Source organism: Crinia signifera, chromosome 3 (genome assembly GCF_055691185.1).
Source record: "Crinia signifera chromosome 3, ASM5569118v1, whole genome shotgun sequence".
Taxonomy (NCBI): Eukaryota; Metazoa; Chordata; class Amphibia; order Anura; family Myobatrachidae; genus Crinia; species Crinia signifera.
In genome coordinates, this window is record NC_139219.1 from 83,530,056 (window position 1) to 83,557,011 (window position 26,956).

Below are 26,956 nucleotides of genomic sequence, written 5' to 3' on the forward strand. Positions count from 1 at the left end.
ACCCTTACTCATTCATACTTCCAGCACCCTTTCTTCCCCTTTAATCTCTCCACCAAAATAATACCAATCATTCCACCTTCCTACTAATCATTATACTTTCCCAAAAGACGTGAAATATCTAATCCATCCACTCCCCCCTCCACTATCACCAAGAATAAGCTAAGAGAAGAAAACTGTTCACCTGTTCATCTTCAAGATGCATATAACCATTGCTTTTTCAACATTATAGTACTCATGAAAAGATACAACAGAAACCCAGCATGAAAAAGGGGGGTTGTTATCCACCACCCACAATGGAAATTTCATTTGGAGCAACAATCGATTAGTCTAGTGGGGTGTACACATGGGCTGACCCGGTGTCCATCTATACCTATTCGACAAAGACAGCTGCCGGTACCTGGCATCAGCGGTAGGGGGATGCTGCATTGAGCAGCATAGCACTGCTTTCATTCTAGCCGATCGAAGCAGGAATAGACTTGCTTGCCAAGTCTATACTTTAGATCCCGATTCTGCAGGGCCTCGCACCGGGATCAAATCTGCTTCGAATGTCTATAATATACAGTCCAAATCTAATAAAATATTGCACTGTGCGTACAGAGCATAACTTGCATAACTTCCTCCTTTCCATCATTACCTTAGCCTTGCGCTGTCCAATATTTTAAGACTACCGTAGCACTGCTGCTAGCGTGCCATTTGTTACACAAGCGCATGTGTCATCTGGAAGTTTCATTAACATTCTCAATACTAACACCACCATACCACTAAGAACTGGCATTTACCACATTAATCTCTCTATACTCTATCTGAATTCACTGACTGTTTATTCTACTGGGACACCAGGATTGGATATGGAGAGAGACTTCGAGACTATTGTGGACGGTGGTTTTATTTAAGATTATTATATTACACACTATATATTATATATTGATAATTGTAGGTTATTGATTTTTGTTTTAATTATCAAAAATATTTTTAGATAAAGTCAACAGTTTATTCCAAATAAATATTTCCCAAAAAACATATCAATAAATCCTTTGCATACAATATCTACACATATAAAAATCTTATTTTATATGTTATACCAGTATATGAGGTGAATCATTTAATATTATTGTTCAGAATTCCAGAGTAATCCAATCAAATGTCTTCTGGTTCTGATATAAGAAAGCTGTTCGTTCCATTTAATCAAATATTTCTCTTTAAAAATACCGTCTCCAGCAGTGGAGAAAGTGAATGTGTCAACAACGCTAATAGAAATGTCTATTATTCCTGATATTCTGCTCATCATCAATGGGACATTTACATTTTTACTCAGAATTTTATTTTTTACTGCGCACAACCGGTTGATATAAAATAAAATATTTTGGCAATATTGAATATTAAATGCGTGTTTGTATCCTTCCATACCAGCCTTCTTGTAACACAACAGCACAAAGTTATTTGCTGAAATACTTTTATATGTACCCATGAGGGACATGATTTGTTAAATATGCATCCACAAGCATAGTAAAAAATTGAAAAATCAGACTTAAATAGCGCCAATATATATTATATATACACATCGACTCTAAAGTGTTACCTTCATGATGTCTAATCGCTCCTCATCACACCGGACAAAGACACTGGATGAAGAGGAGAGCGGCAGCGATGTAGAAAGTGTCACCGCCTCCTGGGCGAGGCGCCGGGCTCGAGCAGCACTGTTTGCATCGCTTGCATTTTTCACCTGAGACATGTAATGGTAATTCACTTTAAACATCAACTTTCCGTCGTCATCTTCAGAGACCATCTCAAATGTGTCTGTAAAATAGAAATGCACATAAATAAGCTTCAAGTACAAACATCTATGGTTAGCACATTTGTCAAGGTTTTCTATTAGGAAAAAGAGCTTGGGTTTTAGGCTAGGTCAGGCCATCGGGTTCTATATGCCTCCATTTGCACTAAATGCATTTTTCTTTGCATGTTTTTCTAACCTAAATATGCATATTGGTTAATCTGGGACTTTGCATATATTTAAAACTAGTTTAAGTCTGTGCGGATAAAGTCACAGCCTGGTGTCTTTGGTACAGACTGGGTGGTGTTTGCTGCATCTGCAGTGCAAATAATTGAAATAAAAAGTCGCTATGCTACACCGCCCATGGCATCTCACTACCGGGGCATGGCATATTGAGGGTGCGTGTACCAGGAGACATCTGTAAATTAGGTCCAGTGACCGCTCACATGTACATGGGGACCTAAAAAGTGCATTGGGAAGCTACCTCCGCTCTTAGATTCTAATAATATAGCTGCATTTTGCTTGATAGGGCTCTGGATAACATTTAATAAAAATGCAATGAGTGAATACAGTAGAACGCAGACCAATTATCATGCTCAGACTGCACCTGACAGAACTGCTTGTTCTCAGACATGTTTTACATTGAGTTAATTAGCTAAATTATGGGGAAGAAATGTTGGATAGCAGAGAAGTCCTATTGTCTCCTCACATTTCTAGCAAGAGCTTATAGAATCCCAGACCTACTGCAATCATCACTACTACTTGCTTGGTGTCCAGCTCGATTCTAATCTCACATACTTAATAAAACGTGAAGGGAAGAAGAAAAGGAATATGCTGAGGCAGTGGATACAGATCTATTCTGAGCTCTATATGCTTTGAGTAATATAGAAGCTTTGATCTTTAATACCAAACTCCTTTCAGTTAGAAATACACATGTTTTACAGAGAGGTTTGTCTTATCACTCTGATCTAGGTAATGTAAAGAGCAGGAAAGATTTAAAGGATGTGCTCTCACACTACACATTATACCTACCCACATTGTACTAATATGTAGCAAAGAAAATGAGCTTGTTAAAGATTCTAAGCAATCTGACTAGATTGCTTAGAAAGTAAGCACAGATCTCTGTTTGTATACTCTGTACACTCTTAAGGGGCATACACACGTAGAGATCTGTGCTAAGCAATTTTGCTGGTGTCAAGATCTCCCATGGAGAGCACATACACATGCAGAGATTTGTGCTAAGCAATTTTGCTTAAGCAAAAAAAGGCAGGGTAGTGGATCAGAATGAGAGATTGCGATCAGTATCTCTCATTCTGTACACAAAGAGAGATTTGCAGTCATTTGACAAGCAATCTGACTAGATTTTGACTGCATGCACTTACTTCGTTAGCACACACAGAGAGATCTGTGCTTACTTTCTAAGCAATCTAGTCAGATTGCTTAGAAAATAGCACAAATTTGCTCCGTGTGTATGCCCTTTAGTGATTAATTATCTCCTGCTAACTAAGTGAGTGCATGTAGTCAAAATCTAGTCACATTGCTTAGTAGGTGACTGCAAATCTCTCTGTGTACAGAATGAGATCTAATGATCGAGGTCTCTCATTCTGAACCACTACGAGGCCATTTTTTTGCTTAAGCAAAATCGCTTAGCACAAATCTCTGCATGTGTATGTGCTCCCCATGGGAGATATGGATACTAGGAAATCGCCTACCCTAAATAACTTGACAAAATTGTTTAGCACACATCTCTACGTGTGTATGCCCCTTAACCCCAAAGGAAATTTCAGAAGTTTTGGTCCTCTACATTCTAGATTAATATCAATAAAGATCTGGGTTACCGCTCCATATGTTCATGTTTATTTATGTAACAGCAGCACAAAACAATATGTTACATAAACACACGCCTAATAAGCCAGATGCTAGTACAATGTCTAAACACTTATTGCAGGAGAACATAACCTTACCAAACTGCAGCTTTTTCATAATGGCCACATATTTCTCTTCTAAGGACCGCAAAATTGAGAAAGGTTTCGACTTCACAGAGACCTTTTTGGAGAACTCGGCCAGCTTCCTTTCTGAGAAGTATGAAAGAATACAAAGCTGTGTGAGTGGGGAGACTTAAACCTGGTTATGTGTGACATTTTGGAGGGAAATGTAAATGGTAAAGTCAAAAAAGAAGGTTATTGTATACTTATATTAAAAGGACAAAAAAAATGGAATAAAAACCTCCTGCTTGGACCCATAAAAATAATGTCCTGCAATTTGCTCTACTACATGCATTATCTACAAAATTTAGCAGCCAAGTAATCAAAATGTGTACTTTACTTAAGTACTGACATAGGGTACAAGGAAGAGACTGGGGTGAGCGTACACTTCTGTGGGCCAGTGTCTCAATGGCACGCCAGTACATAGGTCTGCCAAAATATATTTTTTTTATTGCTACTCAAAATTCGACAAAACATTCATCATCTATGTAAACATGAAAGGATACAATAAAAACACATATTTGGGTTGAATTAATTGACTAATGTTAAATTATTTCCAAGTTAACTACTGAAATAAGAAAAAACATGATGGGGCCTGAAGATAAAAACCTCGCACATGCGAGTGTCCGCAACAAAATGACTTACATCTTTATGATAAAAGGAGATATCAGAAGTAGTTATCCTATATAATTTGAATACAATAAACGGCATACAAACTTATAACAATGTTACATTTAATATGTCTGTAAACCACAATTGTATAACATACACTGTAAATGTGAGGTACTGATTATTAGAAATGGCAATGTATTCATGAAGACATCAGAATAGCTCGGAGGAAGTCCTCTGACTAGGTCTTACCTTGATTAGCTTGCCGGAGGCTGGTGGTGGCAGCATAAACTATCTCTGCAGTTCTCTGAATGTCTGGCACCAGAAGAGTCAAGCCTTCTGGCTCAGGATCAGATGCATCTGGTTTTACTCCTGCTTTGGCCTTATCTTTCTTGGACCTATGAGGTTTTGGGCAGAGAATGAAACAAAAGATGACATCCCTTCTCAAGTGAGATGCAACAACATTTCCCTTTGAACACATGCACAGTACAAAGTCATTAATCATAAGCTTACGGCTATTGTATGATGAAAACCTAAATATGACTGGTTTGCAGCACATTTGTAAAATGTTATTTTGTTTTAAAAATACACATAGGATATACAGTAACCACATTATCGAAACAAAAGAAAAATAATGGTCACAATAAGTTGGGTTCCTAGTATTACCAGAACCATTTACAGTTTATGGTTGCATTCTGTTGTAATATATTTAAGAATACTATGTGTTCCATTTGTGGACAGGCTGCAAAACCAACTAACTCAAATGCTACTAAAAAAAAAAAAAAAAAAAAAAAAATGACCAACAATGACGACCAAATATTGCAAAAAAGGAGTAAAATAAAATACTGTAATAAATTGCGGTTTTAAAAAATGGAGATCTTTCGCTAAGATCAGTAAACCACAAATCACATCAGCATCGTATTTCGAAACCTACTTAAAATAAATGAATCAGCTGTATGGTGAGGCAATGAACCAAAGGGATGGGTAAAACAGAGACCAGCAGGTATACGGTTATACCCCATATATCAAGCTACCAACAATAAATTATGTTTGCTTATTCCTTAGCAATCAGGTTTCCTTGTTTTTCTGCATTCAGCACATTATCTGCCTACTGATAAATTACTCTTTTGAGGCATTTTCTTAGAAAACCAAGAAAGCACCAGCTGTCAGATTGTCTTCAGCACAAGTTTTGCAAAGTAAGGCATCTTAAAAACAATAGTAATGTTGGCTTTACACAAGTTGCTTTTCTTGTTAATCTATATGATTAAAGTCATGTGCATTTATATATCTGCATTTAGTCTATAGCACGGGGCTATGCCTTGGAAATCTGTATGCACAAACAAAAAAGCCGCAGCCCAATATTTTGCGGGCTAATTTAGATCAGTAATCATAAAACTGTTAAAGAAAATGCATTGTGGTATTTTTTTCTCACATGACAAGGGAACAATTTGGCAAAAGTTACTTTATAAATAAAAAAAAAAAAACAATTATGATCTAGGATTAGGACTAAATAAATTAATTGGCCGACATGGTAGTTTCCACTTGCACAGCACTTTTCTTTACAAATACGTTCCACATCGTTCCATGCCAGAAAGCACTTTTTTTCTTTTTTTTCTTTTTCTTACAGCCCATTTCTTAGCAAGCAGATAGCTGGCGCAGCAGAAAGCACCTTAGATCTGCCCCTTGAGATGATAGGGGAATGACTTTTGCTTGGGTATTGTTAGCTATTTCTCTCTACCCCCCTCCCTCTCTGAAGGTTTTGTTTACAACACAAAAAGGAAAAAATATTTCCAGTACTTACTCTCCGTTCACTTGGTCCCACACAATAACTTTTAGTATAGAGAAAATTAATCATGTTCAAACCTTTACAATGACTTTTTGTAAGATCCGTCACAACCAGCGAAGCCATAAGATACGGTTAGAACTGCAACGGTTTCAAGTTGTTTTAGAAGATCGTCTCCTACTCGAAGTTAATTTATCAACTTTACTTTTTCAAAGATCTTTCAAGCACAAGGAGTTTGCTCACAGCATTTAACTTTTTCTTTTTGACAGATTTAACTGCACCAAACATCATTCATGACCACTATCCAGTAAAATATGACCTCGAAATCTACCCACAGACCATGCATGGTACAATATTTACCCTGAGAATGCAAATGGCACTAAAGGGTACAGAAAAACTTTTTTTTTTTTAAATCTCTCTCCTTTGGCTGCATACATGTTTTCTCATTAAGGAAGGAGAATTATATTTCGTTTTCCGGAGCACCCATGTTATGTGCAAGGTAAAACAAGCGATGTTACATTCTGAAATGGTGCAGTGTAGTCAAGGTACTAAGGCGTAGATTTATTAAGCTCGGTGTAGTGATAAAGTGTCTGGTTTTTATCACCGGCCAATCAGTTCCTACCTGTCATTTTTCAAACCAAGCCTGTAACTTCACAGTTAGGAGCTGATTGGCCGGTGATAAAAACCAGACACTATCACTTCACTGAGCTTAATAAATCTGACCCTAAATGAATTGGACCCTAGCAGTGTGAAAAGAAAGCTGGTTCCTGCAGACACACTTTATTGCTACGGTCAGTAATAATTCTAAATAAGCAGTAGATATTGGAGATTTTAGTCAGCCTATATGGATGAGTTTACAAAGAGTTAGGATTGACCCCTATGTATGCTGCCACAGTTTAATGATATTGATGCAATGCCTGTACTCTGCAAAAAGGCCCCCATATATTAGGCGACAGACAATTTTCTGATCCCACAGATGTGCATGTTGGGAATTTTAAAATGAAGCGTTTGCAATTTGCAGATGCAATCGGCAGAACCGGTTGTGGTTCTGAGAAACCTAACTGTTCCTTAGATGGAGCCTTGATGAGTAAAATGTCCAAGTAAGGGATTATGTTCACATACTGAGTGTACAGATGAGATCTCAACACCGCCATTACTTTGGTGAATAATTGAGGAGTTGTGGGAAGCCGAATTGTAACGCCTAAAAGGATATTAAAGAAACCCTTGATGAGGTTCTCAGATGGAAATGTGGAGGTAAATACTCCTTGATGTCTAAAGAAACCAAGAACTCTACCTCCTCCAGACCCACAATCACCAAACTAAAGTATTCCATCTTGAATTTGAAAACCTGCTGTTAAGGAATCTGGTATTTTCAAATTCAAAATCAGCCGGCTGGGGAACCACAAAACCTGGAATAAAAACCCTGGTTTCTTGATGTGGTGGAACCAGAACTCTTGCAACCAGCATCTTCTTGATGGTGTACTGCAAAAAGAATGGATCAACAGTAGGCAGAAAAAAAAAAAAATGAAATAAAAAAAGGTATGAGAATTCTTCGGAGTTTAAAACTTATCTGGGTTAGCCCAGGCTAATGCCAATTGATCATCTAATTCCTGTGAAGCAGGAAAAGATCTGCATTTCCTTAAAAAAAAAAAAAGTCAGGTTGTGAAGGTCTCAGATCAGAATTGGGAATCAGCAAAAACCTGATCGCTGGAATGAGATCAATGCCCTGAGAGGGAAATTTTGAATCTTCCGCGAGGGGACCCTCAGAGTCCTGGACAAATTCACCCTCTTTTACTAGATCAGGCATGTCCAAACTATGGCGCTCCAGCTGTTGTGAAACTACAAGTCCCATCATGCCTGGCCACAGTTTTGCTATTAGGAAATGCTAAAACTATGGCAAGGCATACTGGGATGTGTAGTTTTACAACAGCTGGAGAGCCATAGTTTGGACATACCTGTACTAGATGAAACTCCTTATTCGAATCATCAGACTGGGAAACTGCTGGCATCAGACATTTTTTAAAGACTTTCAGGCAGGAGCATAAGGACAAGGACCCTTTTGTGCAGAACCCGTAGCCAAGGTCAGACACTCAGGCCCTGACTTAGCCAGGGCCTGAGCCCACACCTATATAAAACTTCCAATCTGGAATCAGAAGATATGTCTGACATGATGTCAACGTGGATATACCCAGGCAGGCATAATATCCTGCCCTAGAAGAGCCTGCAGGGAAGAAGACTCATCAGTTGTCACAAAAAAGGAGACTTCCCCAGGGTCTGTGTAAACTTAATATTACATGCTTTGCATGTAGAGAGGCTCTGGGAGCCCTTGGATACAGCACTCAGCCTATCCTCCTTACAACTGCGCAATTGGGTCAGGTATTGGGTCAGGTGAAATGTCAAACACATCTGATTCGGGCCCATATCTCGGAGCGATCCACCGGAATTGGGCAAAATCGGTCCTAATCGGATAAGTGTATGCTGGCCTTTAGGTTTTAACAAAAAAAAAAACTGATAGGATTAGGACATATGAACCAGTTTCTGGCTGTAAAAGCATATTGTCAAAAACTTTTTTCATGGACCCACGTGTTTTTTGACTGTCAGAATATTTTACGACAGGCTAACATTAAATATCTTTGGTTGAATTGGCATATTAACCCCTTCCTGACATTTGACGTACATTTACGTCATGGTCGGGATGTACTTCCCGACACATGGCATAAATGTACGTCATGACTTGTAACTGTCACCGCGTCTAGAGACGCGGTGACAGAGGGACGATGTCTGCTGTCCCTGACAGCAGACATCTTCCCTCATTGCCCAGGGGGGGCAGCGATGCCCCCCGCCATGGGCGATCGATGCGATTGGCTGTTCAAACGTGAACAGCCAAAAGCAGCGTTTACTGTGTGATGTGTAAAATTTAGACTCTGCTGCCCCCTAGCGTCCAAAAAAAATAAAAGAAAGTTGAAATAATGATGTAATAATAAAGTTTAGATATGGTCTATGTTAGTTATTAACTATTTTGAGTGGTATGATTATTTGTCTCACAAGCAGAAAATTTTACATTTTGCAAATAGCAAAATGTTCAATTTTTTTTTACGACATTTTGGTATTTTTCACAAAAAAAAAAAAACTGTATCGACCAAAATTTACCACTAATTTAAAGTACAATGTGTCACGAGAAAACAATCTCAAAATCACTGGGATAAGTAAAAGCAAAAAAAAGTTATCCCCACTTAAGTGATACATGTCAGATTTGAAAAAAGGGCTCTGTCAGGAAGGCAAAAACATGCTGCGTCGGTAAGGGGTTAAATACTTAAGTGGAAAACAACTTTAAAGCAAAAATAATATACATATATAGCAAAACTTTAGAGTTATGGAAGTACTTGAAGAACAAAAAGCAGAAAACAGTAAAATTAAACAGTGTCCGTAGAAAAGGACACACAGCTATCCTAATAGATCTCAAGCAATAATTTTGCATTGAATAAGTTCATTAGGTATTCAGTACTGCAGAATGTCATACGCAGAACATTAATACAATTCTGAGGATAAATGAAGAGTGTGACCTCTGATTTCCAAGAATCAAGATTTCAATGATAAAAATTGCTTAAGGAAGGCAAAGTGGGCAAAGCAGCGTTTTGGGACATATTTTATAATGACAGAAATTCTTGTCATCACTCATTGTTAATATTAAATTGTGCTCCAACCAATCAGCTCTTTTCATTGTTAAAATTAGTTAGGATCAGCAGCGGCTGCTAACTTTATGAAGGCGTTACGCTGTTGCCATGCTTCCATTGTCCGCAGGTGGGAGAACCCATGCTGCTGGTTGGGTCCTGACAACGGCAAAATGAAGCTGACAACAGTTAGGTCCAAGTTGAGAAGAGAAAAGTCCAACTTTTTTTTGTGAAACACCTCCCAATAGGACTGCATGTCCTGTGGGTGACTGACATGTAGGATTTACTGTAGGAAGTCACAATGTAGCCAGTGCAGTCACGGACTGCAAATGGCTCAATGTGGAGTCAAGTTTTACCAAGGGGAATGCAGTCCTGCAACAAGGATAAAATCCCCCACTGGTTAGGAGCTGACTTGCTGTACTACCATTTAGGATTCAAATTTTACTTGTTAATTAAATATGCCCCATAGTTTCTAAATTACATTTCCCTCATTGGTTACAGGCTAGGGGCTCTGGAAATCCAGTTGCCATGGCAATCTACCACCCAGGATTGATCGAGCCCTGATGTATTTATAGGCAAATATATTCAGCACATACATCTTTAACTTTATAAAACCTGGTTTTGTATGCTCCCTGCTGCAACATCCAACGAGGAAGCGGGTCATATAGCAAACATAGAAAAGCAGCACTCAGAACTGAGGCAAATTTTTAAATCAATACATGCATATCTAATCCAAATAAAGGCCCTCTGCTATGTTAGATATCTTGTTTACAGACATTAAGAAATTCCTGTGCAGAAATGAATGTGTACCGGGAAACCCCCTTGAGCAGCTATACAGATGACTTACCACATGATTAGAATAACTTTAAAAAAAAAAAAACACCATTATTTGCACTGACAGTCCTTGTAAAACAAAGCCATATTCCCAATGCAATAGATCACGCAGAAGTGAAGGTCTGAAAAGAAGCTAATAATTTAAACTGTTAATTCAGCTTGTGCCAAACGTCGACAATCCAGCTTCTACCCAGAGCCACATGAATTATAGATGTATTCCTATCAAAATGATTTTTTGCAACCTATACACACATTTCTTCAAGTAGGAAATTTAACAAGCACATCTATCTGTTTGGGGCTGTAGCGTAACATGCCTCATCTCTGTGCAATGGCGCTTCTTTCCTACATATCCACTGCAATTTCATATAAAAAAAATAAATAATAAAAAAAATAAAAAATTATATATATATATATATATATATATGGCGGGTTGGATAAAGGTCTAAGCGACTATAAAATACCTGTATAAGAAACGTAATTCTTTCAAAAAATATAGAATTTTATTTTATACATATATAAAAAAATGCACAATAGCATTAGATATAAGAACAAACAGTACGAGAGATATGATATAGAAAAAACACAGCGATGTAAAAAATGCGTAGCTAGTTTAAAAAGGCCTACATGTATTTAACGCTAAAAAAAAAAAAAAAAAAAAAAGGGGGGAAGATATTAGCTAGGAATTTATAAAAATTGAAAAGATAAAAAAGTTATGAAAGAGGACTTATCTATTTGTGGAGGAGTCAGCAGGCTGTACCCAACGCGTTTCGTCGATTAGGACTTCATCAAGGGGTGTGAGGGAGATGTGCCTGGTGCTCTATTTATACTATGGGAGTCTAGTGCTCATAATTATGATGTCACATCCTGTGGGTGTGGCTACCGTTTCTAAAAAACGAAGGGCATAGCTAAATCCTTTATTCACTTATATTAGTGTTAGGATCAGGTTAGTATAATGCTATTGCTGTAGTGCAGTGGTTAAAAAACAAAACAGGGATAACAGAAAGTGCTTATTTCATTTGCGGGGATGCGCATCCCCATTTCCGGCGGGCGGACGTCACTTCCGCCCCGCTTCCTGTGTCTTTTGTAAGTACACAGTTCTGTGTCTTCCGCCTCTCTCGGGCGGACGTGCGGCTGCGCCCCACTTCCGGTTATTGCGGAGCTCCGTCTCATTGGTTGCCATATGGCAACCAATGAGACGGAGCTCCGCAATAACCGGAAGTGGGGCGCAGCCGCACGTCCGCCCGAGAGAGGCGGAAGACACAGAACTGTGTACTTACAAAAGACACAGGAAGCGGGGCGGAAGTGACGTCCGCCCGCCGGAAATGGGGATGCGCATCCCCGCAAATGAAATAAGCACTTTCTGTTATCCCTGTTTTGTTTTTTAACCACTGCACTACAGCAATAGCATTATACTAACCTGATCCTAACACTAATATAAGTGAATAAAGGATTTAGCTATGCCCTTCGTTTTTTAGAAACGGTAGCCACACCCACAGGATGTGACATCATAATTATGAGCACTAGACTCCCATAGTATAAATAGAGCACCAGGCACATCTCCCTCACACCCCTTGATGAAGTCCTAATCGACGAAACGCGTTGGGTACAGCCTGCTGACTCCTCCACAAATAGATAAGTCCTCTTTCATAACTTTTTTATCTTTTCAATTTTTATAAATTCCTAGCTAATATCTTCCCCCCCCCCTTTTTTTTTTTTTTTTTAGCGTTAAATACATGTAGGCCTTTTTAAACTAGCTACGCATTTTTTACATCGCTGTGTTTTTTCTATATCATATCTCTCGTACTGTTTGTTCTTATATCTAATGCTATTGTGCATTTTTTTATATATGTATAAAATAAAATTCTATATTTTTTGAAAGAATTACGTTTCTTATACAGGTATTTTATAGTCGCTTAGACCTTTATCCAACCCGCCATATCTTTTATAATACACCCCTCACCAAGGTGTCTTTTATTTAGAGGTCAGCTGACACCCTTTTTTCCTAAAGGTATACCTGTGTCCATTTTACATATTATTAGTGAGTTGCTCAGGACACAAGTGGCGCCTTGCATCCCCCTCTTTTTCCATATATATATATATATATTATATATATATATATATATATATATACACACACACACACACACACACACACACACATCGAGCCCTCACAAAAACATCAAAAATATAGCTCGAAAGGAGGTATCCTGATAAAATGTTCTATATGGAATTTAATAATTGATAGGTATTTTAATCGCCTTTGCCAGTTTTGCATCAGCTGAGAGGAACGTGTGTGTGTGTGTGTATAGATATATATATATATATATATCTATATATCTTTATCTATATATCTATATCTCTATATCTCTATATCTCTATATATATATATATATATATCTATACACACCCCTTTATTACCAGAGTACTGCTGCTGCTACTTTAAATAAAAAAAATAAAACTTTTTTAGGTACTCTTTACCTAGAAGGGCGCCCATCGCGGGCATTGAATGCACTAAAAAATCGGGTGCGATGCGACCGACGCGATGCCCGCGATTTCCCATAGGGAACAATGTTAAATGTCTCAATTGACCCGATTTTCCTGTTCAATGCCTCAATTGACCCGATTTTTCCATAGGAAACCATGTTAAATGGCCCACAGAGGCCAAATAGGCACCCTGAAGTGTGAAATGGCCCCCACAATTGTTAACGCCACCCCATGATCAACGTGAACCCGAAGCGTGGCGAGCGCAGCGAGCCTGCGAGGGGCGGCGGTACGCGTCCTACGACCTTTTCATACCCCCACTACCCACGTCGGCGTGGAGTCGAGAGTAGAATAGTGTGGCGAGCGCAGCGAGACACCTAGCCCGAAGCGTGGCGAGCCCCGCGAGGGGACGCGGATACCTGTGAAGCCCACGAAGGGACGCGTTTACCTGTGAAGGTATACGCGTGCGCTCGCCACGCTTCGGGTTCACGTTGATCGTGGGGTGGCGTTAACAATTGTGGGGGCCATTTCACACTTCAGGGGCGCTATTTGGCCTCTGTGGGCCATTTAACATTGTTTTTCTATGGAAAAATCGGGTCAATTGAGGCATTGAACAGGAAAATCGGGTCAATTGAGACATTTAACATTGTTCCCTATGGGAAATCGCGGGCATCGCGTTGGTCGCATCGCACCGATTTTTTAGTGCATTCAATGCCCGCGAGTTTTTAACTGCGATGACCACGATCAAAATCGTGGGCGCCGTGCTAGGTAAAGAGTACCCTTTTTTATAAAAAAAAATACATACACCTGCACTTTCTACTTGCTAGCCACCATCCTGAAGAAATGGCCAGTTGGGCCAATAACCACCCATCATGTTTTAACTAGCATGCTTGGAAGTCCTACACTAATAGGATAGCTAGGTACATGGGAAATATTTTGAGCAATAGAGTAGTAATCTGCAGGCTTAAAATGCTTTGATCAATACCGGAACTGAACCACTATTTATTATTGAAAATTAACGTAGGGACTGCGAAACCTCTGACACATATTGAGTATAGATGGCGGAGAGACGCTGCATCGGACGGTGATGTGCCTCCCCTTAACTTGGCAGTGGATACCCTGACCATCTCCGCCTGAGGGAGATGGGCAGGGTGCTCCGTCAGAATGGAGCACTGGAGCATCTCTTCTGCAGACTGGCGAACGATGACGGATGGCGATAGAATCGCCAGGAGCAGCTCTATGTATAAGTGTAAATATACACATATACATAGTGTGTGTGCATATATTAGAATATAATAAAATAATTTGTAAGCTTCAGTAACTGTACACCCTACACCAACATTACTGTGTGTTGAACGTGATTGTTTCAGTGAAACTGGCTATTTTACACAACAAATATATGGATGACCCCTAGGCCAAAAGTTTTTTTGAGAAATTTCAAAAAAAATATTTAAGTAAAAAGTTTTTATGTCATCTTAAGGTTCAGTTATATGGTGAGATACAAGATTCACTTCTGTGTCCACATATATTATGATGGTCAGCGATAAGTATTGGTTTTGCCTGTCACATTGACCATAAATTATTTTAATTGGTCCTAAACAACCAATCCATGGAGCCCTGTGAAAATAGTACCTATGAGTACTCTCAAACTGATCTTAAATCCCTTGCAAGAAAAAAATAGATTTTTTTTGTTACCCATTCAAATAAATGAAAAATTATAGAATTCAATTATTTTCTCCATTAAGAAGTACCTTAATAGTCTATGCTGCTTTACTTAACCAAATTGACTTAAAAAAGCGAAACTAATTCCCACCTTCAACAATAAGAATTTGCTGGCGGCAGGCCTGGGGGGGGGGGGGGGGGGGGGGTGTCTGTGCTGGCGGCGGCCGGGGAAGATGCTGGCAGGGGTGGAGGGGGGGTGTGGGTCTTGTCTATGTATGTAATGCGGGGATGCGGGGGGGCTGATGTAATGACGGTGGGAGCTGGGTGGCGGCGGTGCTTGTGATGCGGGGCGGGGGGGGGGGGGCTCACCTGCTCCTTTCTGCTGCCTCCAGGGGAATGGGAGCCCGCTGTCGCCGCACATGATGGTCCATGGGAGATGCTGTGCGCTATCGCCATTTTGGATGTACCCAGACAGTCCAGGGGGAGTGCGGCCGGCCCGTTTTTACAGAGTTTTGGGCCGGCCCACCAGGAAATGGCCTGGTTTCCCAGTAGGCCAATCCGCCCCTGCTTGGAGCTGTCCTGTTTATGCTCTCTACTTACTGTTCAATATTCATGTGTACATCTACAAAAAGGTGAACAAGATATTCCATGCCGTATGGTACAGATGGAGCCTTCTTCAACTAGCCTTCTCTGAAGAGCCATGGCTCACCAAGGCTTATAATCATCAACTGTTCTCAGCTGCAATACAATACATATAATACAGTAGGGGATTAGCAGAGGATTAAGTCCAACTGCTCTGGCTCACTTAATCCTATTAGAGGGCTAGATGAGGATGGCTATATCTGTATATAATAATTTAATTGTTGAAGAGCAAATGCTTAAGATATACAAGTCACTTGGTGGAAATTGCATACATTCAAGAGAATTTCAAGAACAAAAAAAGTAATGTTTGCAGTCTGATCTGCTTGGATCAGCTGACATAGCATACTTTGGTGTTCGCCAAGTTGGAAGTAGGAAACGATTGCACTAGACCGCTTGACAACACACTCTAAAACTTGCTGAATAAAAGTAGGGCTTGCATTTACAAAATGAAAGCTGTGGAAAGGCAAATGTGGAGCACTGTATTCAGCAGGAAGAAGTCAGCATTGAAAAACAAATTTATTAACATAAGGAACAGAGGGTCTACACCTCAGAAAATGCATCAAAGCTCACAAAATGACTAAGTGTGTGCTACTCATGGAGGTTTATCACTGAAACCTGGCTGACCACTGGCCCCACAAAGATCTCCATCGTACTGCAGCTTTATCTGTCAGGCTACTCAGAAGCTGCAGACATAATTGGTTGCGTGCAACAGTTCAGTGTCAGTGAGATAGGGCGTGCTGCAAGGAGACGCACCAGTGAGGCAAGGTGCATTATGCCACTTTGAACTATATTGAATCGGATGTGTATACTGCAGATCTATGTTCAATCTACATCTCTTTTAATGGGCGATAGTTTGGCGTATATTAGAAAGTCTTAAATCAAATTACAAATCAACAAACAAACTACAGCCAACATCCACAGGACCTGACAAGTGTAAATGAGAAATAAGTGACAAAAATACTTGACACCGCTCAGAAAGCCCAATACAGGGAAGTTATATGTATGTTATATGTCGTTATAGGAGAAAAACTTTATTTCATTAAGTGGGCTTTATACTTTGGCTCCCCAATAACTATGCAAACCTTCAACACTACCAAAAAGTAATTCTGATTTAAAAAAAGAAACATTTCAATTTCGTGTAAATATCAACCTTATACTGCACCTTAATCTGTTGGTGTAGGTGTCAACACAGGTTTTCATTTTAGCCAGCAAGGTGCCCACAGAGGTCTGTGATTCAGTCTGTTCTTCTTCCTCTTCTCCATTAACCCCAGTAAGCGGAAGCAGCAGAGGTACTAGCGCTACACATGAAGATATGGCTCGTAGCAGTTCCAGCAGAGCTCGATACAACGGCACGTGCCTGGCCATATCCAACACTAAAAATAAAAAAAATGTACGTTTTTATTTATATTTTACGTTTTATTATGGTCAACTGACTTCATATATTTTTTCCCCATAAACTAACATACTCAGAGCGTATAGAACCAATGTATTTAGGTAGCCATAATCTGCTTACATTTCTTTTGAAAATTGGCCAAGTACGTGACAAGATTTGAAAATCAATCACAAACATAATTTCTTCACAGAAGATATTCATTGTTCTCATGGAACCAGAGATTCAAATCAATCATTTTTTTTTTTTTTAGCATAAGAGGATTTCCATTTGATCAAAGAGGAAGCCTACACACAGTACGTAGGAATAGAAAATCCTCTCCAAAAACAAAAGGAAAATATGTACAAAATAATCTCTAAACAAATAATTATTACTTGTTCTGTATTACAGCTGCTTGTAAACTAAAGGCCCATACACACTGGGCCATTTTGAAAAACAAGTTTGAGCAGCTTTCAGCTCAAAGCCGCCTAGTATGTATGTCCCTGGAATGAGCAGTGAGCATCGTGGGGAAAGCCGCTAGTCTGCTTGTATTACCAGCATACCATTGCATAGCACTTCTCTATGGAAAGCCATCCGCCCCACCACAGTGCCAGGCAGGGGGAAAGCCGGTCAGTGTCTATGCACTGAGCTGGCTTTCCCCCCTGCCATGACAGCGGTCATCTCTGTCCATACATGCTGGGCATAAATCGCCCAAAAGCTGTAACTTATACCAGTTATAGCATTACACACACACACTACTGTACTGGTGTTGACATTAATTTTCAAGCTACTGTAGTAATTATTAGCAGTTTGAATTCTAAAACCTCAAGCTGTGACCTTGTGTAAGCCATTTTATCCCTCTGCCTCAAGCACCACAAATTACTGGTTATTAGAGTTACAATGAATACAGGCACTGTAAGAACACAGTTTAATAAGCACATTGTATGGATTTATTACATGCAATCAATACCACCAACATAGGCTATTTACAAGTGATATCAATATATAGGAGGAAAATGTAGACAATTTAATGTTACATGAATATTTTCCTATAGTACAGCAATCTGCTTTTAACAATAAAATATATATGGCTATACTAGTATGTGTGTGCGTGCGTGTGCGTGTGTGTGTGTGTTCAACCCTTTGAGTGCCAATGTTGCTGTGAGTCTACATCTCTCTTGTAAATTGCTTTCTTCTGGTTGCCATGAGGATACATCTGCTCAGGGCCGGCGCAACCCGCTCAGCAAAGGATGCGGTGCAGGGAGGCGCCGGTCACGAGAGGCGCTCTTCCTGCTGTGCACCCGGCTGCTGCTCGCTTGCTGTTCTTGCCGGCTACACTCCACTGTGCCTGTCACATTATTGAAAGCAGCGCGCCAGCAGAGTGAGCTGTGAATTGCAGCTTTCACAGATTAGGAGCTAGGACCCAGCACTGCAGCTGCTCACCCGGAGATTTTACAGCACAGAAGATTGCACGGAGAGTGAGACTATTCTCCCCCGAAGCCTGGGATAATTACGGACTGCAAGTGGAGCTCAGCAGCCAGGTCAGTGCAGTGACCTGTGTAGGGCAGTCAGATGACACGCACGCTGCAACTTCTGTTGTACCTAGCCTGAAACTGCCTCAGCCTGAGTCCCACAGTGCAAAGTGAGTTTTCTAAAATATATATACATATATATATATTTTTTTTTCTTTTTTTTTCTTGTCATTACAGTATATCATTTTTAAAGATTTGAACTTTGTATGTACTCCACTGTTACTACCATTACTAATTGCCACTAGAATACATACCATATACCTTCATTTATAATGCTGGAAGCCAAAAGACTGACCCCAGCATCCAATGGGGCTCTGATGCACCCTGACCCTCTCCCTATTCAGCCTAAACCTCCCTTGCGCAGCATATCCCTCCACTGCAACCGAACCTTAATTTTCCCCACTGCTTAAGGCCCGTTTCACACTCTCTGGCTCCTGCCAGGCGGCGAAACCCCGCACGGCCAAGAAGCCATGCCGCACTGCGAAATTTACAATGTAGGGGATGGCTACAGTGGCTGTCCCATGTGAATGGACACAATCATGTCCATTATTAACTTCTGTGTACGGCTTTTGGCCGTGCGGGGTTTTGCCACCCGGCAGGAGCCGGAGCATGTGAAAGGGACCTAACCCTAACACCCGGACCCCTCCGACTAAATCCCACCCTGCATCCTATCAGTAACCTTCTCCTGTATGCCGCTGTTCTTTTTGCAGTCTAAGGAGAAGGAGCAGTGGCATAATGTGGGCAGGACCTACAGGAGGAACAGTCATGCCCCGTTTGCATCTCACAGCCCATCCAAGTTATAATGTCGCTAGATGTAGCCCAAACTGTCGGCCACTATATCCCTGTTGACCACTATGACCCAATTACCCACGATCTCCTTGTCAACTTCTTTATTGCCTTTAACCTCTCCTTGTCTCACTCTGCCTTCTGCTGTCACACTCCGTCTCTCAATTTTTATCTCACCCTAGGAGATATGCACTAAAGGGAAAATGCAGTAAAAACCCTGTTATCAGAGTTTTTCTGAATTTCCCTGTGCACTAAATCGCAATTGCCGGGTTTTTGCAAAATAGAGTAATGCCAGAAAAAGCTGCCGATACCCCATGAATCCCACCCAGCACGACCCGTGGTCGGAGCCCTCACTCTGTGCATGTGCAGAGGGACTCGTGGGTCTCAGACCCAGAAGTCCAGGATCTATCCTTTGCCTTAATCACATATGTTTGTGCATATTCGATTATTAAGAATGCGGAAGCCAGCAATGTGGGGGAGCAGATGTTAGTGCACCCCCGTCACCCTTATCTACCCCTGGTCTCTATTTTATCACCACACCATTTCCATTTTCCAGGGAGTCATGCTGTATCCAGACTGATATTTAAGGCAAGGGTGTGGAGAGAAAGTGGTGAGGCACCTGTAACAGCACCACTGTATGCTGACCAGCTGAACACTGGCAGGGATACTGCACTCTATATGGCCACCACAAGAGCAGATAAGCACATCATAGTGACATGTAAACATGTCTTCCTCTCTCTCTCCCCCACGTAACCCTCTTTCTCTGACCCTGGTAATTCTGTCTCCTTCCTGATGTCTCCTTTCTCTGTCCCTGGTTTCTCTCCTCGACCCGGCCTGTCTTCAATGTATTCCTCTCTCTCTCAATGTCTCCTACTGTCTATACCTGCAGCCTGTCTGTCTCCCATGACTCCCTCTCTCTTTGGCACTGATTTCTCTCAACCTCATGTCTCTTTCAACCACTGGTCTCTCTCTCTCTCCCGCCCCCTCCCTCCCATGTCTCCCTCCCATGTCTCCCTCTCATGTCTCCCTCCCATGTCTCCCTCCCATGTCTCCCTCCCACTCTTTGACACTAGTCTCTGTCTTTCTGCCATTGATCTCTCTCGCTCTCTCTATCCCATGTTTTCCTCTCTCTATGCCACTAGTCTCTCTCTCTCTCTCTCTCTGCCAATGGTCTCTCTCTTTCTGTCCCGTGTCTTCCTCTCTCTCTCTAGTCTCTATCACTCTCCTGTGTCTCTTTCTCTCTCTGCCACTGGTCTCTCTCTAGTCTCTATCACTGGTCTCTCTCTCTCCCTATTTATTCCATGTCTCCCTCTCTCTCTCTATGCCACTACTCTCTTTCTCTCATATGTCTACTTCTCTTTCTCTGACCGTCCCGTGTGAATGGACACCATGCTGTCCATTATTAACTACTGTGTACGGCACAGCTTTTGGCCATGCGGGGTTTTGCTGCCTGGCGTCATCCGGAGCATGTGAAACAGCCTTTGGTCTCTCTCATATCTTGCAAGGCCAGTGCAACTTTCTTGGCAGAGTATGCAAAACTGGGTGCCGCCGGGCTGGAAATTCTCTCCCCACACTGCTACTCTGCTGCCGTCCATTGTTGCTTTCAGCTTCAATTGCATCGGTCAAACTCTGACATGCAGCAACACCAACAGAATGATGCATGGCTTCACAGAAACGTTACCAGTCAGGTGGGCATTCCCCTGGACGATGATGGAAATACTTCAGCTACAAACTTTCAACCCCAAAATTACTTAGGTTGGGGAGGGGGAGTGGTGAACACCCACTGAGAGGAAGAGGTGTGGGTAATGGGGTTGTTTGCTGCACATTCTACTGCATTCACTGTTTCCAGCATTTACCTGCTACAATCTGGGAGGGGGGACAGGGAGTGTGTAAGCAACTATAGGGATTTGGACAGTGTTTGTGTAAGAGATACTGATTTGTGTCAAAGTGAATAAGGGACGCTACTATGTGGTAGAATGCAGATATGGTTGTGCTACTGTGTATTGGGGATACTATTGTGTGGCCACATCCCTTCTTTGTGAGACCAGACTCCATTATTGAGTGTTAGCCCCTTTATTAAATATGGAATAGAGGGCACACATATATAGTTTGCAGGTAGGCGCCGGACACCCTAGCACCGGCCCTGCATCTGCTCATGGCAAGTGAACACATTTCTACACACATTTATGGATCTGAAGGCAGATTAAGGTGGCTTTAGGGGTCTGGACTTCCACAGCCTCCATCCACAAACTGCCAAAAGGCACACATAGGCAGGTAATTCAATGCTGTTTGCGAGTGGCGACAGCGAGCAGGTCTTCCTGCTCGCTGTCACCACTCACCCTGACAGCATTCAACACAGCCTCCGCATCCGCCAATTCCCTCTCGCTCCGTTTTTTGAGCGAGGGGGAATTGGCGGATGCGGCTCCAGAAGCAGTGAGACCCGCGGCTAAAAACTGCGAGTTTTCTCGCTGTTTTGGGGAATTCTCGCCGTCCTGTGATGGCAAGGATTACCCCAGAACGTTGAATAGAGCGAGCGGCCAGCGCGGGGGTAAAACAGCGAGGATCGCTGGTTTTCAGCAATCCTCACTGTTTAACCGTCTCGCCGGCCACTCGCTGCGGCATTGAATACCCCCCATTGAGAGCATGTTTAATCGCTGTTTGCAACACACATTTTAGCACCAACACCCCCCCCCCCCCCCCCCCCATATCTTTAAAAAGGACTCTATGCTTTAGTATATAGAAATGTCACCAACAAAAATGGCTTCATGGCATCACTTGACCTGTGTCAATGTTTTAATGGAATTATGAAATATGAATATTTGAATTTAAATGTAAATTTAACAAGGCACAAAGCAGCAATAAATAAGACCAAAAACTTTAAGAAAAACGATTATGATTTTTTTTTTAAAAATAAATTATATTATATATATACACAGAGAAGGACCACATTGAATGTTAATGGATAAGTTTTCAGCATGGTTGAAAACTCCATTGGCACATAATGCTGTTATAGCAGTGTTAATCCAGTTTGGCTATGGGCAACTTTATACAGATAACCTTAATTAAAAAAAAATGGTCATACTGAAAATGTGCAGAAAAGGATTTGTAGATGTACATGGTAAATTACAGAATTGGAGTGACTGACACAATAAACTAATCCTATACTCTGGCATGTACGAGCAGCTGCAGATATTCCACCACAATATATGGTTCACTAAAAAGCTAAACTGCAAATACTGTAACCAAGAATCGTATCTTCTAAATGCCTCAAGGCGGACCTTAGAATAGATTGCATGCATTTTAAAGAAGATAGATAAATATATTCCCCAAAAGGCATACAATGCTCTTGTCGAACATTAAATAGAATTTATAGCAATAATGTTGACTTGGCGATATTTAAAATGGGTTCCTATAACTATCCAATCCCAACTGTACACATCAGAGAGAATCTCCTGAATTGAAAGGGGAATCAGAGCCAGACACTAAAGGGGAGTACATACGGGGAGATTTTGGCTACTGTACAATTTTGACTAAGCAATTTTGAGAGATTTTGGCTAGATGTACTGGAGATTTTGCCTCCTGAAATACCTCCCAAGCTTATGTTAACCACGGATGTCTTTTCCAAGACCATCGAATGATTTCTCCCGTGCACGCAGTTCAGAGTGACCTATATGGTCACTCTAAACTGCGGGCGCCCTGTGCAAGGACATCTGGGGATGTCAGCTGCCCGCCCCCCCGCACCCGCGTCACTGCCTCATTAGCCTGGGAATGCCCAGCATTCTCATGGGAATGCCCATGGAACGCTGGGTGTTCCCATATGCTAATGGGGCAGCCCAGCGCCCCTCACCCCCCGGCGAACGCACGGAGGACCCAATGAATCAAAATATATATGAGGACACATCTGTAGTTTGCCTGGGTATTAATTTCTGTCCGTACAGTCGGATGGATAGTTACATGTAGTTCCATAGATTAAATTGAGGTAGTGATAGTAGTCCTCCTATTTTGGAAAAGGCAGGAGATGCCTGGTGTGAGAGTAAGCTGCTAGGAAACTAGCAACTGTGCTAATTAATGCCAAGCATCTCTCTTGTATCAGTCACTCCCCCCCCCCCCTTTAAAAAATGAGCTTAACAAAAAAGATACCACTGATTTACGTGCTTATCTCATTACCTAGATCCTGTAAGTTAGCAGCACATGTAGCAATGTAATGGCTGCCATGGAGCATTGCCAGAGTAAAGTAGATTGGAATGCAATAGAAGGAGCTTGTGTATATTTGAGGATAATATAATAATAATAATAATAATAATAATGTTATTTATATAGAGCTTTTTTCCCAATAGGACTCAAAGTGCTTCACCATTGTCTTTACAGTTCGAAATACAAAACAAGCTTAACAGTAGATGTCAGTGAAATGCTTGAGTACTCCCACATAACTCCTGGTAAGAATGTGTGTGTACCATTAGGTAATGTGCCTATGTTCATGTTTACTCATAGAAATTACAATTTTGTTTAACTATGCATAGAGACATAGAATGTGATAGCAGCTTAGAACCCCTTCCACCCATAAAAGCTACTACTATGTGACATCACTGTAGCAGCTTGAAAATATCACCTGAAATAGAATGACATGGCTAAGGTAGGACTTTTTTTTTTTTTTTTTAAGGCAACTTGCAGTATTTCATAACCTACCATCCACTACTGTGACCATGTCAACATTCAGGACAAAAAAAATAGAAAAACGTATGTTGACCGTTGACTGTTGAACTAATGCTTGTTTTGACCTTTAGACTGGTGACCTTGGCCATGCTGACCTATTTCAGGTGTCGACCTTCACTGAGTTGACCATATGACCCATACCCCATGGAGGTAACATAAACAATGGAGAGCCTGACCAGATCAATAGATATCTACTCCTGTACCTTGAAAAAGAAGCTACTAAACAGCTTTGTAACATCGGCAACTTGGTGTCAATATTTTTGAGTGCCGCCATTTCTCCATCTGCTATTGTGTGTTCCAGCCGCTGTGCTGGTTCTCATGGAGTGCACCCCTTCATATGTGTATATTTATACATGAATATATATGTGTACACACAACCATAATTTCAACTCAACTTTTTAAAGGCTATGTAATGGGCAATAATACACTTAATGAGACATCTGGCCATTGTGGCCATAATCTGCAGTGCGCTCTTTCTACTGCAGTAGACTACAACATTTATGTTGGATAAATCTTGGAGAGCTCTGAAACGCCCCCCAGTAACTCGAACAAGAACAATTATAAGAGGTACACACATATCCTATAGATTGTAAGCTTGCAGGGCCCTTATATCTTTGACTGTCTGTCAAATACCCAGTTTGTTGTTCACTGGCTCCTATTGTAAAGCACAATGGAATATGCTGCGCTATATAAGAAACTGTATATATATATATATATATATATATATATATATATATATATATATATATATATATATATATATGAGAGACTAAGTGGTATTAGTCCTAGCGCTCTCTGATAAACCCAAATATAAAAATATATATATATATATATATATTTTGGGTTTATCAGAGAGCGCTAGGACTAATACCACTTAGTCAATTATACAGTTATAAGCAAACCAAGTGATACACCAATCACATTTAGTATAACAATTCTTTGTTGTCTTCCAAAATGAAACAGACTTCGTTCTGGATAAAAAGTTCTTTATTGAAAAAGTTCTTTATTTCAATAAAGAACTTTTTATCCAGAACGAAGTCTACATTTTATTTTGGAAGACAACAAAGAATTGTTATACAAAGTGTGATTGGTGTATCACTTGGTTTGGTTATAACTGTATAATTGACTAGGCGGTATTAGTCCTAGTGCTCTCTGATAAACCCATTTTTTCTTGTATTCTTGTAGCCAGACTCTCACTAAAATGAGAGTCTTATCAGAGTAGCAACTTATTAAAATATCTGAGCACAATACGAAGGCCATATTGTGTTTTTACATATATATATATATTTATTAAGTTGTTATATAGCACAGCATATTCAGTTAAAAAAAAATAATATATATCTATCTATATATAGATATATATATATATATATCTATATATAGATATATATATATATATATATATATATATATATATAGATATATATATATATATATCTATATAATATATATATATAGATATATATATAGATATATCTATATAATATATATATATATATAGATATATATATAGATATATATATAGATAGATATATATATAGATATATATATATATATATATATATATATATATATATATATATATACACACACACACACACACACACACACATTCAGACTTTTCCCTCTGAAATCAGAACTAACTTCATGACATACCCATTTCACGTTGAACAGCTCCAGGCTATAAACACCCCATACAAGCTAACATCTCAAATCCTTAAGTAAAAATGAGATGGGGCACATATTGCTTTTCTATGCTTATTTTTGTTTTCAATCGAACAAACTGACATTTTTAAAGCCTTGGAATGTTTTCCTACAGATGTCTATACATTACACAGCAGAAAAGATTAAAAGGAAGTTATCACTCATGTAAAGGATTGATGTAAATGGAGTACAAAGTGTTCATATTTTATTCCTGATCCCTAATACAAACTGATTTAGCCATTAGCAGTTCTCACTGAGAGAGTGACGAAACAGAGGATTGACGAGTCTCATCATTAACTATTAATTTTTTTACCACATTAAGATGTATTTATGAAGCTACGGTCAACAAAAGCTAGAAGAGTGTTAAGTTACGAAATAATTCTTTTTTTTTTTAAATAAAAAAGAATACAATTACTTTACAGAACACAACAAAGGAAAATTCTTTAGAGATCATTAACATGCATGAAGTGTGAGGAACCACCGTGTACAGTGTCAAACATTTTAAGCATAGGTGCCCCAAGTCCAAGTCTATAGTAAAAATTGCTCTATACGCACAAAAATATGTATAAAGAACCTGTGTGTAGAAAAATGGGGAGACCTTGAAGATATAGGCTCATTATTTACAGGGTGTGTATGTATATATACCAGTAGGGAGGAGACCAACACAAATGGGAACCACACACAAACTGCACATGAATAGGGGGTTTGGTTCATAGGGTCAACCTCAAAAGGTTGAAATGGGAACTATGTGGACATCAAAATTGTCACACATGAGTAATGTTGACGTACATTTTTTGGGGTGTCATTTATGTTGAAGCACCTGGACCCACAATTAGTGGACCACTTTGCTCACTATGCTCTGGGCAAGTATGAAAATGTTTTGTTTAAAAAAAAAAAAAAAAAAATGCACAAATATACGTCATCATTCTCATGTCAACCCATTGACCAGGTTAACCTAATGTATGCTAATCAATTGACTGTCTACCTAATAACTGTAGGCCATGAATTAGAACTGAAGTCATGACCTCAGTTCTAATGCTACCCATTACATCATCATCCGTGGTCTGCCAACAGAGGCCAATAGAGAACAATAAGACAGCACATCATGATTGGAACTAATTCACTAAAGGATACTATAGAATAAATAGCTACTTCATGAATACAAGTTAGTAACTAGAAGTATATAAACAATGTCAATCTTTTTTTTTTCTTGGTCCTTTGAAGAAACCTTCCCACTGCAATGATTCAAGATATAGGAAAAGAAGCAGAACCAAACCTAATGGACTGTTAAATGGATAATATTGAGCAGTGCAAACATCTTTTTCCAAACCGTTTAACATTTTGAATACAACTTAATTGGATGACTACAGCAATCCGGTTACACTGAAACACAAAAGGAAAATGCGCATCAACC

General features: G+C 40.1%; 1 protein-coding gene across 10 annotated transcripts in view; it reads right to left on the minus strand.

Annotated features, from left to right (window-relative positions):
- The window catches only part of BIRC6 (baculoviral IAP repeat containing 6), a 262,531-nt gene that overhangs the window by 24,546 nt on the left and 211,029 nt on the right, over positions 1 to 26,956 (minus strand). For all 10 annotated transcript variants that reach the window (XM_083176127.1, XM_083176119.1, XM_083176125.1 and 7 more), the window contains 4 exons: positions 16,601 to 16,811; positions 4,618 to 4,763; positions 3,736 to 3,846; positions 1,580 to 1,797 (listed from right to left, as the gene is read on the minus strand). In XM_083176127.1, coding sequence (XP_083032253.1) covers positions 1,580 to 1,797; positions 3,736 to 3,846; positions 4,618 to 4,763; positions 16,601 to 16,811 — 686 coding nt within the window. The remainder of the gene's footprint in view (positions 1 to 1,579; positions 1,798 to 3,735; positions 3,847 to 4,617; positions 4,764 to 16,600; positions 16,812 to 26,956) is intronic.